Consider the following 16,734-nt stretch of genomic DNA (forward strand, 5'->3'; position numbering starts at 1 on the left):
GCATTAGTGGTCTGACGGAGCAGTCGACCGTGCGGTACGAGCATTTTCAGCGACCATCAAAGCTTGCGAGAGGGTGAACCGGCGAAACTTAACGTATACCACTGTGCCTAAAACGGATAGGTGCCGAAATTACTCGTCATCCTACTTCTGTTAGCAGTTAAAATTAACTTAAAAAGCTAGAGAGAATATATATAGCGTGCGTCAGCAATGGTAACAATCTTGAGAAGGCGCACTGTCATCAAATATTCCAAGTAAACTAATTGACTTTTTTTTTCCTAGCAGTGACTTGAAGCTTTGCTTCCGAATTGTAATTGAGTAATTAAACTGGAAAACGTTTTACTCATATCGTAATGCTCAATGTGCGGTATCGCGAATAGGACCTCTTAACCTTGCTGCAGCTTTATACTCCCACTAACCGCTTCCATCGTGAAAAAAAAAAAAAAAAGCTGCGGAAAATGGTCAGAACGCCGCTCGCTGCCGCAACAACAATCTCTTTCAGTTTTCTTTCTTCTCAACGAGGTCCTTTAATGATTACCAGCGACTGCTCACCTCATCCGATCACCATCATCCTCCACTGGCTGTTTCGACCCACTATCTCATGAGGTGTTTGAGGATTTTCACGCCTATAGATGTTGGCCGCAACAACAGAACAGAACAACGAGCTCTTTCATCGATGCGCTCATACCCTAGACGATCGCGTACAATCGAGTCAAATCGAGAGAAAAAAAAGTGAGCGATTTATACAGCGAGAAGAATAAGGACTACAATATATTACCCCTCTAAGCCGATAGGTAGTGTCGCTATGCAGCCGTACCTTGTCGCACACTGTCTCCCGCGCGCCATCATACAATACAGACTTGCACACAAACACTCGCATGGGTACACCGGCGCATTTACACATATGCTTCGGCGTTTAGGGTACTGTTGTTAGTTCGTTGGCCCGTCCGAGCCTATTTGCTCTCTGTAGTCTTGCCGCCTACCATTCAGTAGGTATCAACGTCCATATTGTATTGCCGGTTGTAGTTGGTTCTGTTCTGTTGATCTGCCGGTACCCACACAGTGGCCACCGCTAGCGTTGCGCCGGTCGGCAATGTAACAACTTGTGATTCTCTCGCGCAGCATGCGTACCCTATTGCTCTCCACTGTTGGGAATGTCCTATTCTAGTAGCGTTATTGAGCCCCGGCGAGTCTTTTTACCTTGCGGCCGACCGCTGCGCAACTGGAAAAGTACGCTACTCGGCGCTTGATCACCGCTGTGTGTTCGCTTCAAGCAACCTTATTTCTGGGCATCACTGTAGTGCTCTCGGTACGCACACCAGAAGCGGTTGTTAGTGCGGTGCGCGTTAAAGCAGAAAAACATCACAGCACGAGACGACAAAAGGGAGCTTAGACAGTTGGCGTTTTCAATCGCCGCTTCATCGTTCTCCTCATGTAGCTACACTCGTAAGCCTTGTACCTAGGTAATACCCGGACGACATAGTACACAACAGACGAATCAAACAAGCAGGCTTTGGCTTTCGAACCCCGATGCCAGCCAAGCACTGCTTCAAGGATCCGTGTCCAAACGGCTAACAAGGTTACGAGCCGTAGCTCGTTTGCTTGTGGCAGAAATAGCCGTATTCAACGGATCAAGGGGAGAGAAATCGAAGGGAACAGAGACTTGGAAGTAGGGCCTATCATAGGCCGTCAACTGTGTATGCGGACGAGAGCAGCGCAGAGCTGCGAAGGAGCATCTAAGAGGCTCTTTTGGTTTGACTCAATGGGCCGCAAAAAATCGCGATTTGTAATGGCTAAAAACCAAAACTAAAGTGAAGTAGCGATAGTATCGAAACGAACGGGAAAAGTATCGGACACTGTAAGGAGGGGGTGTGGGGCAGTAATAGCCGAATAGTCTGGCGGCGGGTAGCTGCGGATAGAGAGATGAGTATTCAAGGAAAATAGCGACTTATTAAATAAATCGGATTGAATGTCAGCCCGATTCAATAAAAGCATGACTTCGATAAATTAGCGTAAATCTACTAATGACCACAGCTGTTGCTGATAATAGAATTCAAAACATGACTGATATGATGTAACGTAGTACAGAACCTAGTAATTCGAATTATATGTCACTTTCGGCCTGAGCAAACGAATTTTTTTTTTTCTACAATCTTATTTCTTCCTAAATTCTATCTAATCTAAATTGCTACTTGAGTACGCAGCTAATTCATTACGAAATAGTCACGAGATGAAAAATTCCACAGCCAATTTACAGTACCAAATAACAAGGAAGAACAAACTTCAACAACTTTGGACGCCAGTCTGTAATCCACATATACACCGAATATATTGTAGAAGCGTCGAAAGCCTTGATACACCTTTAAACACTGTGCACATCACACACACAAACACATACAGACAAACAAATACGCTACTTTCATAAACAGGTTTTGTTCCCATCGTTGCCGCATCATTATTCTTAGCATCATCGTCATCAGCATTTGAAACAGTAGAAGCAGCGAAGCACCATCCAGCCTAGCTGACAATCCACCCCGTCGTTGAGAAGCGTTTCCTTGCCCTGGCTGAGCAGGACTCGGGAAAAAAATGGGACCGAATAGCCTAAATGTGTTGCCATAGCGATAAGTGTTTCTTTCGGTCCCGCAACGGTTGATCCGTTCGCGACCACCTCTTCGTCAACTTCTTTCGTTCGTCGTCGCCCACTCCGCTCTTTGTAATGCTGCTGCGGTTGGCAGTCCAATGGCAGCAGCGTCAACGGCGGCCGTCCACTATACCTATTAGCTCATCCTTCCTTTTTTTTGCTACTGCTGTCGCGTTCTCCCCAGCAGTGGTGTTCTTTTGTCGGCAACCGCGATCCCCTTCAACCGCGATAATCAAGAACGATAGTTCATCTCTTCTTTTAGATAGCGCGATAAAGGCCGATGAGCAGCACTTCGCCGGTGTTTGCTGTCTTCTAGCTGATTGGCCGGATGCTCTCGCCTGCCGTATTTGAGGGTCGTGTGTCCTTGCCATGAGAGCGTCGCAATAAGCTTCGGGGGGGGGCGTCGATGGCAGTAGGGGGTGTTGGCAGTAGTGGTAAAGAGTTTTTTTTTTTGTTTCGCTTTTGTCTGCCGCTGTTCGGATCACTGGAGCTGCGCTCATTCATACTTTATGATAATCCCAGTCTCGCCAACAGGGGGCGAGGACGGGGCTCTTGCTTCGGACCTGCATGATATCGCGCGCGGCTGGCGACATCGAGTAAGTGTGAGAAAGAGAGACAATAGCTATCAGACGGTTAAATGCACACACAGCCGCACATACGCATGAGCACATGCACCGAGGTATTCATTCATACATACATACATACATGGATAGATAGAAATACATATATCAACTCATTGAATAAGATCCGTAGGCCATATGCGTGCTTATGGTTAACTTCTACCAGCATCATGGCTTTGATTATTGAATTAGTGGGAAAGTTCTGCATTGACGTCTGATCGAGAAATTTTACTTTGTGCAAAGAAAAAGCCACTACTTCAGCGATGAAAGTGGAATCGAGGCTAGATAAGAGAACACCGAAGAGGGGTCGAAAACTACGCTCAGCGAGAGGATCTAGTTGCCAACAGCAGCTCAAGCCATCGATTCGTGCATACTGTACAATATTGTAGTGATGAACCCTATTTGGAAACGAGAATGCACGAAATTTAAATCGATGTGTTTAGTACAGTCGATTGGCTTTGAGCGTTCTCTCAAATGCTCTAACTCTCCATTGTTAATGGCGATACTAGCGAGAGCAATGACAGTGTGGACCCCCTGTCGGATTCAGCAAGAACGAAAGCGTAGGTGTTGAAGCAACGCGTAAACGATACCTCTGTGAATCATTTGGAGAAAAAAAAAAAAAGAAAAAACTACTGACCGCTTCACGGACTGATCCGGCCGAGTGTAGTTGACAACACATAGACGAAACACATAGTGACACTCGCGCATTGGTTTGCCAGTTTACTCTTCTGCTCATAGAGACAGCGCAGCAGAGATCATTTCAGCCTGAAACGTAGTAGCAGGTAGAAGATAGTTATTACGCTCTTTAGTTATACAGTAATGCTCCCTGCACTTCGTGAGTATTGTGATCAGTAAGCTATTCTATTTCTCGCCACTGCCGTTCTCATTGTGCCTCTCTCTTATTCCCGACAGACGACATATTGCGGGTCCTTCACGCAGACATCGGAGCTAACGCGATGGCAGCTTCGACTGCGAAACACTGAAAATACATACACTTATTTAACTGACAGCGCTGTGCCACGTGCGATACCGACCACTTTGTGGTGTTCAAATGTCCCGGTAATGCTAGAAATTGTCATGCCTCTTGGGCATGACTCTTTAAATCTTCTATTGTAAAGTACTTCGCTATGAACATCACCGCCATTCTCGTCAGTGTCTCTATCATGAGGGCAGCTCGTTCTTGTCGGATTTCAGTGCGCTGCCAGACCGCAGCGCCGACTGATGCTGGTGCCCGCGAAAGGATAATGGGGAGAAAGAATGCTTGCGCCTCTCGTAGCGGCCATTACAACGACTACTACTTTGGCTTCTTGGGCGCGGCACTACCAACCGAATGACACTGCCGTTCAGTGGACATTCGGCTCCGGCGCTGGGCCGCTTCGGTCCCAAATCAGGCTGGATACACTGTGTGCAGCGCGTAGACCCCACGGGACAATCTAAGGGCGATATCCATAATCGGATTCCCGCTTTCATGATGGCCGCGGCGGTACAGGGGGTCCAAAGGTGGTCACAGCAGCGTAGCAGTTTGCGGCTGCTCGAACGCCAATGACCAAGGTAAAGCTTTAGTACTTGTCGAGCGTTTCGCTTTCCAATCCAACATTGTCGGGCGTGAAGCCCGCGGCGTCCGACCTGGCTACATTAATACACGACGCTGATGGAATCGGTAGGTGCACAATAAAGGCGACTGATGCGGCTGAAGACAATGGGATTGCTTCCCCCCTTCCCCCACAGCACCAACATCAGCAGCTGGATGTGTTGTCTCTGTTGTTGCTTACCGCATACTACTCACTACTGGGCGATTGTTTGGTCCTTTCCGACACTGAGGAGTGTCCCTTGCTAAAGCTCCTTTCGACGATGGGGAATCCGTTTGCAGCGTGACTGGGTTAGCGATTGACTCCATCGTCAATCTTAGATTGCGTTCACGGGTTCGCCGTAAACAGGAAAAAAAGAAGGAGCACGAGCTCAACCTTTCTGTAACTACGAGCGAACCGGTACGGGCTGTGGCAGTGGTCACGACGCGACCGCAATAGAAAGCTATCCAGGGTCAAAATGGCGGCGGCGGCGGCGGCGGCGGCGGCGGCGGCAGCTGCAATAGCTATAGTAATTGATGGTTGATTACTGCAGGATTGGTAACAGAGTCGCGTATGAGCTGACTTGCGGCTCGGGCCATAGACCACACAACAATTCGTTCTAGCATACATTTAATGCTGGTACTTCAAGATATAATAACGATCGGAAAAAGGGCACCGTCAAACGGCGGGGAACAAATAGAAATAAATGAATCTATCACTAAATTGCAAGCAGACGACGCAGCGTCATTATTCGTACCTTCTTAAAACATTATTACACTGTTGTTGGTCACAAGCATTGGTCCATATGTTAAACGACATTATGCAAATTTCAATTTATCTTCTTGAAGTAAAATATCTTCTACGACGATTACTGCTTATGATTCATTTCGCTGTTTTTGTTTCCTGTTATTTGTTTATCGGAACGCTGCGAGCTTCCACAAACGCCTGACACGGTTTTACAATCGAAAATGAGTCGAAAACCCACAGCAAGCTAGTAACTGTTTCCTGAAAAACCCAATAAACGAGGGCTGTTGCTGAGGTGAAGTGTAGCATACTACACGCGTTCCTTGAGCTTCGTCAACTTAGTTGTTCATCATTGTACTCGAAAGGTTAATTAGTTGGAGAATCGGCCCTGTTAAAGGGCATTGTCTGGACTCTGGCTGGCTACAGGTTTATTATCATTTTTCGTTGCATTGGCCATCTTTCACGATTCGTTCTCAATCCGCAGAGCGGTCTCATGTACCAGTATTCATTGGGCCATAAATTCGCAGGTGTGCTTCGCTAATGACCATTTTGGACTGATTTTTGTGCAAACAGCGCCCTCTACAAGTTGTCCTAGCTGGCCTATTTAACGTCGCTATAGAGAGATCGATGTGCTATTTATTCTTATAGATTGCGTAGGCCTGCCGTCCTCTAATCAATACAGCTGTACAGGTTTCCGATATACTATACAATTTCGATGTCAAATGGGACGCTAATCGTGGTTCTTTTCGTTGATCTGTTACAGGAGCATCCACGGCTAGGAGGGACACCTTTGGCGATGCTGGCCGCTCAGTGCAACAAACTGGCCTCAAAGAGCCCCCCACCACTGGCAGACGCTGCCGTGGGTAAAGGCTTTCACCCGTGGAAGAAAACGCCTGGAATCGCTCCCGCACCACTCACCTCTGCTGCCACTTTACTGGGGCAACCGGCCCCTGCATCTCCACCGAATTCACTGCCGTCGCAGAGTCCGCTATCTACGCCGCCTGGACGTTCACCTGGTGGAACTCACACACCAACGAGCGGTTACAGCATGCCATCCGCAGCCCCGGGTCGGCCTGATTCACAAGGTGGGGGTGGTGGTGGCGGCGGCGGAATTCTCACTGCGGGGCAAACCCAAGTTCCGTCTTCTTATTCTGATAGCCTGTTCTATCCTGCACAGAGCGTGGCCAGCAGCGTTGTGTCTAGTCATCATTCGCATGGCACCGGTCAGGACAGCCATCATACCGGGCATCCATCACATCCAGCCAGCCAACTATATGGCCGTTCGGCCTACGAATCGTGGCCCTTCCACGTGGGTCAGACACAGGTCAAGAGCGAGGTTCCTACTCCCGCGACGACGCCGGCCAGCGCTACCGCCCCGTGGTGGGACATGCACGCTGCGTCTTCCTGGGGCGGCCTTGACATGGGCGTATCCGCATCAAGTATGGGTGGGATGGCGCCACAGCTCCCGACGAGTTACCCTCAATCCGACTACGGCTCGCCTTTCGGTACGACTTTGGCGACCGCTGCGCCCGGCCTTCTGGCATCGTCAGCCGCCAGTAACCAGCTCCTGCAAGACACGTACAAGACTATGCTGGGTTCGCCAGGAGGCCCCGCCGCTCTCGGCTCGACCTCATCAGTGTCCACTGGCAGTGGCACGAGCGGCTCTTCGTTTCTATCCTCGCAGTCGACGGGCGTGACGTCTTTGGCCAGTGTACCGTCCCCGCGGTCCCAGCGAAGGTACACTGGAAGGGCGACGTGTGACTGTCCCAACTGCCAGGAGGCGGAGAGACTTGGCCCCGCTGGCGCCCACCTTCGAAAAAAGAATATCCATTCGTGTCATATCCCCGGCTGTGGGAAGGTGTACGGCAAGACCTCGCATTTGCGGGCCCACCTCAGATGGCACACTGGCGAGCGTCCTTTTGTGTGCAACTGGTTGTTCTGTGGTAAGCGTTTCACTCGTAGCGACGAGCTTCAACGACATCTAAGAACACATACTGGCGAGAAAAGGTTCGCATGCCCTGTGTGCAACAAGAGGTTCATGAGGTCCGACCACCTGTCTAAGCACGTCAAAACCCACAACGGCGGCAACTCCGAGAAGAAGGGTTCGTCATCAGGTTCGTGCTCCGACTCCGAGAATTCGCAGTCTGAGCCGCAATCGCAGGGCGGCCTATTGGGTAACGCGTCACCAACTCCGACGCCAACGGCCGCGCATGGCCTAGGCACCGGACACCAGCTGATGGCATCGCCGCCCCTGGGGGCAATTAGCCCGATGAGTCCGGCCCTTAGCCCCCTGGCACTGCCAGGGCACCATCACTCGGAGCCGCCGCCGCCCCCCCATCCCCATCTGCTCATGGCGGCACCCGATCATTTTGCGCCGCACATGCGGAAATAGTCGATAGGCAACGGCTTACGAATGTAAACGCTAAAAAGAAAGTAAATATATAATGAGGAGCGTGATAAATGCCACAGTGAGTCGATCAATCAGGGGATCGAATTCATTCATGGAATTGATCGACCACGAAAACAACGACGTGTTCCAACAATAAACAACTCGTACCATCACCATCACTATGGCTGCTACTAGAACGAATCGCTAAAGCTTGTTGTTGTTGACCACCATTGCTAGCTACTAGCTGCATGTATATTATCTAGCTGGATCGAATCGGGAGAAATATATCTTGGGGAGGTTTTCGGGGCATGTGTGGGATCAGCAAGACGTGAACAGTCCGGACCCACTGTGGGCCCCCGCTGCGAGTCCGGCACCGCGCAGACCAGCGACCCCTTCTGGGAATATTACAGGACGGAACGACGATCTTTTAGCAGACGACGACCACAACAACAACTATTTCGTCAAGTGAAATAAAGCGGAAAGAAAATATCTGCTGCCCGTCCTATGAAGCAAACGAGCCGTCGATGTCCGATCTAGCTCAAGTAGCAGGCGACGCGCTTAACGCTCTTCATAGAACTTCCATCATCCTTTGATACCCGTTGCCCTGGAGAGTAAAACTAGAAAGGGCAGATATGGCAACAACAGCAGTCGACAACAAGCGACATCATAAAATGCGTGTGGGCATGGAATAAACAAACCTAAGCCGCCATTGAACAGAAGACTCATTGCGTGATCGGTCATCACAAACAGACATAAACAGATGCATACACACATCCGCTGTACAGTGAAGACAAATTATAGGGAGATATGAATATATACATAGGCATATACATATATATATATATATATATATATATATATATATATATATATGAATAAATCTACATAAATATAAATATGAACGTACACCAACCGGAAGACTCGTCGTCGCGATAGATCGTCGAAGGAGGCCATGCGAAAAGCCTGCGATTCGATATTACGACTGTTTTTATCCAGCTGTGTCGGTGTTTACATGACAGACCGGAGGATGCGCACATGTGCAAACAGCAAAGGTTGTTGGCGTTGTCAAGAGTCAGAATCAAGCGTTAGAGGGGTGGTGTTCCCTCGTGTTGAGCAATGTCGTCGGCTTAGCAAATCGATTAAGAACAGCGACAATGTTCAAGATAGAAGCACAGAGGATTCTGATGAAATGTAATGAAATTGGTTCGAAGAGAAAGCACGTGTTGTGTATATAGTTACCGTCGGGGGCGCTAACGTGACCCGTTAGATGTCTCGACTAGTTGCAATAACTTATTTAGGGGCGAGGAAGGTAGAAAAAAAATAGATTGTGTATGTATAAGGCAAATCCAGACGAGAGCATGAGCACAGATCTATTGAGAGTAAAAAGGAGCGATAAAGGGCTAGATGTTATTGATGTGCTGCTAAACAAACAGAGATTACGAATACAGAAAAATGTGTCGAGCCGGCGAAGCTATGGCGACAGCGAAACGAGTCGACAATACTAATTAGATGAGGAACAATAATAACATTTCTATAAAAACATATATTCCTTACAAGCGGTGAGCCATCACTGTATAAATTCTGATTATCTTTCCTGTTCAGGATATGCGACTCAGAGGTCTCTAAAGACTAGAAACGAACGAACTCAGTGATTTTATTCTATATTCTCTACCTACGAACTATAAACACAAACAAATCTCTTACTTGCGATCGTCTTCTACATTGCTAAAAAGATTTCGCAAGTATTTGAATATTTTTATCTGACACAGTCTAGTATTTAACTTGAATAAATGCTCTGATCCATAAATGAAATTGTTCTGTTATGAGTAGGATTTTGTCGTGTCTCACGAAACGCAAAAAGCTTCGCCGGTGTCCGACCGATCTCAACTGAAATAACTTGATCCGAATACTTCGGATCGAATCGACATTTTCCTTCATTTTTTTTTTTCTCACCCTAAAGTGAATCCCTGCATCCTTAAATTTTCATCCTTTTCTTATAAAAACAAATGTTTGACCTGTTTGTAAATTCAAACGATAATTTGCAGCGGGCAATGCCGGACGAGCAGCGGCCGTTTAATCGCGCAGCGCACGTTTAATCCGTAATTAATAGCTCATATTTATATTTTTTAACGGGAGTCGAGGACAGATTGAAGGTGTATGAAGTCGATCAGAAAGGATCATCCGTAATACTGACAACGACGGACAGTCGCTACCAGAATCGCAAAGACTCGAAACAGACCAATAGATACACTTGAAACTGATGAAAAGGAAAAGTCTGAAATAAAAAGTGTTCAAAAAAAGCGCGAAGAAATGGCAGATTGAAGGAAAAACGAACGGGTCTGCAACGAGTAACAGCTCAATATCAGAATTTAAATACAAATTGAACACGATCCTGCCCGAATTGATGATTTCTCTGTATATAGTAGTTCGACTTAGCCCGTAGTTCACCCTGTGCCCGTTCCATCCCGTCCCAATTCGCCGTTTTACAATTAGCTTTTCATTGTTATTGCGCTCCTTGATCTACCCTCGACTCATATATTTCGCCTGTTTTGTTGCCTCTCCAATGCGGTCTCCCCCGAAACTATTACGAAGTGGTGATGATTTACACGACGAAAAACAGACGATGTACAGGTCTGTTAAGGTGAAGCTGATCTACACATAGCGGAATATGAGGTCGCGCTTGGAAAGACTTGCTGATTGAGGTGTTAAGCTGAAGCCCCCCCACAGTATGACGTGGTCCTGAGCCAGCGTTGACTCTCTGACCGCCTGGTTTGCTGTCATCTGTAGAAACACACTGAATGTATGTACATAGGACATAGCTAGTGATAGAAATATATAAATATTGATAATGCGAGAAAGAGAATGGAGGAAGTAAAGCCGAAGGTTGAAAGCCAGCGTTACGGGCCGTTATCCGTTTCTCTGTCGGGCGAAATATTGGTAGCCGACCCTTTGGCTCTGACCGTCAATGCTTAGTGGAAGCTCGGGTCAAACCAAATAGTCCCGCGTCAACAATGGTGTACTTTACTAGGGATCAGACATAGACGACGGGCAAAAACTGTCTGTCTTCAACAAACAAAAGAAGTGTGACTCTTCCGTCTCCGTGGTAAATAGAAAAAAGGTGGTGTTAACTGAAATAGGCCTATAGGCGCAGATGCTGTTGGACAGGACAGTTAAGAGGCAAATGGTAACTTGAAATTTTGGCTAATCATGAACAAAGGGTATTGGTGAAACAGATCAATTGGCCATATCAGTAATAAAATGATCTATTAACATAAACTGTGCTTATTCAGAGTTTCATATACCAGTCAAGGGAGCCGGAGCGGCACGAAGTACGAAAATTCATGACAAAGATTGTAAAGGTAATAAGTTAAATATGACGACGGCGAGGAAAAATTATCTGAGGACATAGAAAAAAAAAATGTATGACACGGTTGCACTGAGCTTTTTGTGTGTGAAGTCCAAGTAATAAGATGTAACAATGGTAATATTTACCGAATTACTATATAACAATATGAGTGAATAAATAATTTTAAAAGGCATTAGTAAGCTGTCTTTAATCAGCCATTCGTTGATGTGTGAGTTGTTACATAATTGCTTCTTTTTATGTTTTTGTGCTGTTTTTTTAGTGTATTTTTACTTCTTTTGCATGATCTCAAGGGGGTCAGTATTTCACTACTATTACTGCTTCTGATATAGTACTACTATCTAATCATTCTATCTTGAATTTGTTCAAAATCTTCATTATGACTAAAATACAACGAGTAACTTTTTGTGCTTTCGATACATATCTAGATTTAATGGCATATTACTTGTATTTCTCTTTGTTTTCACAAAATAGACAATGTTGCTGGAATAGGCTGATAGAAAAAAAAAAACGAACTATTTATGTCCTGCGTTGTCCATAGGGCATAACCTATTTGATGACAAGATAGTTTTTAATAAGGAGCTTATAGCGCGAATATATATATATATATATATATATATACCAAGATATAGAGAGAAGTGCTCAAACGGCAAACTTAACGACAATTTTCAGAACAGTGGCTGACTTTTGCATCACAACGGATCACAAACATTGAATTAGCGTCCTCAATGATGCGAGATCCTTCCGATCAGAGGTGTTATGATACAAGTCTTAGGTTGCTACGTGGTTAGCTAGAACAGCTAGAACTCACAATTCATGGCTCAGAAACACGTCAGCTGTGGTCTGCTCTTCAGTTGTTTTTTCTTTGAGTTTTCAGCAGACTCTCGACACTCTATATCCTATTTTCTTTTCCTTAAAGGGACATCCGCCATCCTCGATTTGATTGATTTAATTTGACTCTGAGTGAATCGCGGGAAAGGTAAAGCCGAAATAAACGTGTGCCCATCGTCAGCGACTTCAACCATTCTCATCGCGGGTTCGACCTCCATCTTAACCATTTCGTATGTACACGTATCCTTTGTAGCGACTCTCTGGTCTAGGAAACGAAAATCGTCCACTCAGCCAGTGGTCCTTCTTTCAGCGGCTGTTTCTTTCAGACCATGTAGCTAGGTCGGCAGGCATATGCACGACTGTATATATGTTTCAGTGTATCTGCGTCCGTTTGGTTGTCTTTTGGTGCGTTGGCCCGTCGAGCCTTCCGTCTGTTTCAGGGCCTCACGAGTTCCACAGCAGCGACAGCCGCCATCGCCTCAGCGGCGGTCTGATTGTAGGTTGTCACTCATTTCTCGGCGGCCGCCGCCGCCGCCGCCGTCGCCGAGCGTCGTGCGCACTATCCCCCGTATCCCCTTTTCTCCCGTTCGCTCGTATTCGTCGCTATATAGATTTTGCCTGTTTGTCTCTCGGGCTCCCTTGGATTATGGTAGCGTCTAGATCAAGCACATTGTCATCGTCAGTACCACTAAAGCTAAATCAATGTAGCTGCGAACCCCAAAGAATTGTGCATGCATAGAACCGTCAGCCACTCAGCCAGGCCGACAACCAATACGAGGGAATTTACGAAAGACCATGAAACCAAGCTAGCTCAGTGTTGCCCAGCTCCTCTCAACTTTAGACAGACGTGTGACTGCGAATGAAGAAGCGAACAATATTTCCCCACTCACTCCCTTCAACACAAACCGAAGTGAGTGTACGGAGCAGACGAGAGTCTTCCCTCCGCCTCGTACCTCGAACCCCCCTAGTTGCGGAATGGCCAGCCACAATTTGCTGTCACCATAGTTTGTACAACAGTTGTAACCGCTGACACATGCTGCTACAACATTGTATTTATGTGTTAGAAGTTCTGCTAGTACCGCTGCTATTGTTGCGCTCAAGAAGTTCCTAAAGTTTTTCATATTTAACTAGCCCAACGCTATGGGGTGTGTCACTATTTACAAATACTGTGTGTGGGGAGAATACGTGTTGAAGTAAAGAAACACATTGACCGATTGACACTCACACATAAACATATGGAAATACACAACGAGTTACATTTTGATCAGACTAAAACAGAGACGAGTGAAAACGAGACAGTCGAAGACGCCCAGGGTAACAGTGGATTATGCTTGCTTTCGCATAAACCTAGCCTCTCGTACGGGCTCAACTGTCATCGGTGCTATGGACAAATACAATTGGCAGCAAAGCGTGGCGTCCAGGAGCGTATAAGTACTCGAGTCCTGCTGCGCCGCGCAAATATGTATCTCTCTATATTATGCGGCGTCACAGCGAACGGGCGGAGAGTTGGTAAGAATTGATAGGTCCACTCAAGCGTATCCTTTCAATGGGATACGGCGCTGTATGAAACAGTAGAAACGATCAGCCATCGTGTATATACAAATGAAACTGACTGTGAACGATCGAATGTTTGCCATCACGGAAATGCTTGCCGATAAGCTGTACATGATCCGATCTGAAATGAAATTCAACTGCTATATCTGTAACACGTGATTATGCAATCGAAGTTTTCCCTAATTACATTTGAACGCTGGTCCAAATAGGACATAGGTCGACTGTGAAACATAAGCATAGATCCAATAGCATCAAATTTCTCAATTACCATAGTGAAATGAATAGGACCGCGTCGGCATTTGTGGACTTCTTCGGAGAATCTTCACAACCCGTTATGCGCAATAGAAAAGCTTTGATCTTCATCATTGCAGTCTGCCGTCGGTTATACCGCAAACGGTTTGCGTTTAGGCCTTGTACTTTTTAAACATGACATGGTCCTTGTCACAGTTCAGGACATTACAGCTCTAATTCAGCATTCTGGAAACGTATCCAAAAACTATATTTATGAATTGAAATATAATGGAGTATTGCGTCGAGTAAATCGACGAAGGCAGTGTCTATAGACAAACAGAAGACTTGACGCCTTATCGTCTCCATCTTAGGGCAAATCGTTTTCCCGGTGCACTTCGTCATCTTCGTACGACATGGTCGAACATATGAACATATTTATTTAGTATCTACTGAGCTTTAACATTGCTTATGGCTGGAGTCTACCGAAAAGGTTACAGCAGTTCAATGCGGACTGTCGCCAGTTAGAGTTCTGACATGTTTGCGAGCTGTTAATCCCTCGATATGGCCTCTCTTTTCAGGACTGTCCTCAGTATCAATCCGGAGCGGCGAGCATAGCACAATAGAAATAGGCGATGACAAAATAACCACTAGATGCTTGTTTCTTTCGTATCACGTGGCTGGACGGCCAAACTACTGCGAGTAATAATAATGCGTATTTTATGGCCTATTTTCAACATATGACGCCATTATATGTCATAACTTCACTTCAATAACATTTTTAATAACATACACATATTTACAAAACGAAAATATTTTTCCCGCAAATATCTGTGGATCGCAATAATATCCCAAACATAATAACGAAATATAGAAAATTCATAAACATAGCTAAAAATAGATTAATTTTAATCATTCCTAAAGTAATAGATATTTAATCAAGGTTTATAGTTATATACTTATAATCATCTTCACAGGAATAATCACAATATACGAGCTATAGCATCATAATATATATTCGAATGCGAACGAAGGTATGGTCTTTTTTTGCTTATATATATGCTCGTGTCAACCAATTTTTAGAGGGGTTCTCCACATTTTTGATAGTACTTTCGTATGCCTGGCTAAAGTTGAGTTATCCTAAAACTTCTCCGGGAAAAATTTGAACCGGTACGCTACAAGGTAGCGACAGCCCGATAAAGTAATAGGTATGCTATCTATTAAAACGGCGTTGATAAGTATAATACGCTTTCATTTAGGTTTAAAATAAATATTATGTTGACGTAAATTTTCGGTCCTGCACACCACCGACGGACTGGACCTCACTTAAAAATGTTTAAGCAAAACATTATGAATGACGCTATAACAAAAGCGTTGGGATTTATTTACACGTACTATAAGTTTAATGGCCAGCATTAACAATAAGTTTATCTATTCCCTAGAGCTCCAAATGACGCTGAAAATTTCGCCTGTACCGGTAACTTTAACACGACAAACATTTACCTACGCGGAGTTAATTTGAATGCACGTAAGAAACTATTTCCCCGCTCAAAATAGGCTAAATTAGCTAAGCTTTGACCCTCGGAAAATGACGCCAAAGTCAGCAAACAATAAGCAAGAAAACCTCCTCCCCCACCTCCGATTTTTTAACTAGTTGGCTCAGGCATATTTTCTCTCTAAATATCAAACTGGGTCATTTAGAAGAGCCTTATTTTTCTTAAACTTAGTTTAAGAGGATAATCTTTAATGCCTGAAATAAATTTGGTTCTTATTATACCTCTCATTAAAACTCACTGGTTTTTGCATCGAATCTCATTTTTATACTAATTTTTTATATACAATATTAATTATTAGTTGTAATAGCTGACGGATGCAACGGGGAAGTGTTTATAAAAGTAGGGTAGATTGGTAAGAGGTGGGAAATCCGCATGGGCAATCTGAAACAGAGCATTAATTAACACTAATAATGTTTTCCAGCAATATTCCTTCAGGCTATATTGAAAAGCCGGCCTAATCGTCAGAAATTGTCATTTTACATTGTCAGGGTATAGCATTCGACCTTAAAGGGGGAATTTTTAGCCTCTATAATTAGTGTACTGCCATTACGTTGACGAACTCAGCTAAGCTTTGATACGGTAAATCTTTCCTCGAGTATTGTTAAGAAAATATTATAGATCAAGCGTTATTTGTTAAGAAGATATTCTTAATATGAATAGCGTCTTCTAAGGGAGCAGTTGCCGTTTCAGCGAACGAAATGATTCATAATAATGAGTAGTATGGGAAGGCAGTCGAACTAGCTTAGGACGGACACGTACTCTGTTGCTTAGTTATACAAGGAGTATTAAAAAAAATAAGGCACATTTGGCGTCTGATATTGGCAGAGGCTGGCGGAGCACCGAAACTAGCGTGCCGGCACTTGCGAAGCGTCTGCTTCTTTATGTTCAAGATCTAAAACAGAATATTGGTCAGTGTCCATACGTGTACTTATGTTTTTATAGATTAGCGAATATACCTTTTAGAACTAACAATCCATCAGTCATAACGTGCAGCCAGCAAAGATGATTTCAACTTCCAGGCAGATCGTAACTAATACTCAGGTCTACGGCACGCTCCGCTTGGCAATATTCCCTAGCTGAACAGTGCACGTAAGTTCTTCTGTGAAGACCGCAAATTTAAAGTAACTTCAAGCGAACTTCATATCGAGTTACCGGTCACTTAACCAAATATTACATGAGATTGCGGCAAAACTTGTTTGTAACTTAAAATTTTTTCCAGTTGTATTGAGTAGTTAAATACGA

The 16,734-nt window shown here is 45.1% G+C and overlaps 1 protein-coding gene across 4 annotated transcripts in view; it reads left to right on the plus strand.

Annotated features, from left to right (window-relative positions):
- LOC111254267 (transcription factor Sp9-like) overlaps nucleotides 1-11,498 on the plus strand; it is a 128,730-nt gene extending 117,232 nt beyond the window's left edge. For all 4 annotated transcript variants that reach the window (XM_022814914.2, XM_086974805.1, XM_022814915.2 and 1 more), the window contains one exon: nucleotides 6,334-11,498. In XM_022814914.2, the coding sequence (XP_022670649.1) occupies nucleotides 6,334-7,962 (1,629 nt within the window). In that variant the 3' untranslated portion in view covers nucleotides 7,963-11,498. The remainder of the gene's footprint in view (nucleotides 1-6,333) is intronic.
- Nucleotides 11,499-16,734: the final 5,236 nt, after the last annotated feature.

This window comes from Varroa destructor, unplaced genomic scaffold (genome assembly GCF_002443255.2).
Source record: "Varroa destructor unplaced genomic scaffold, Vdes_3.0 BEIS01000007.1, whole genome shotgun sequence".
Lineage (NCBI taxonomy): Eukaryota > Metazoa > Arthropoda > Arachnida > Mesostigmata > Varroidae > Varroa > Varroa destructor.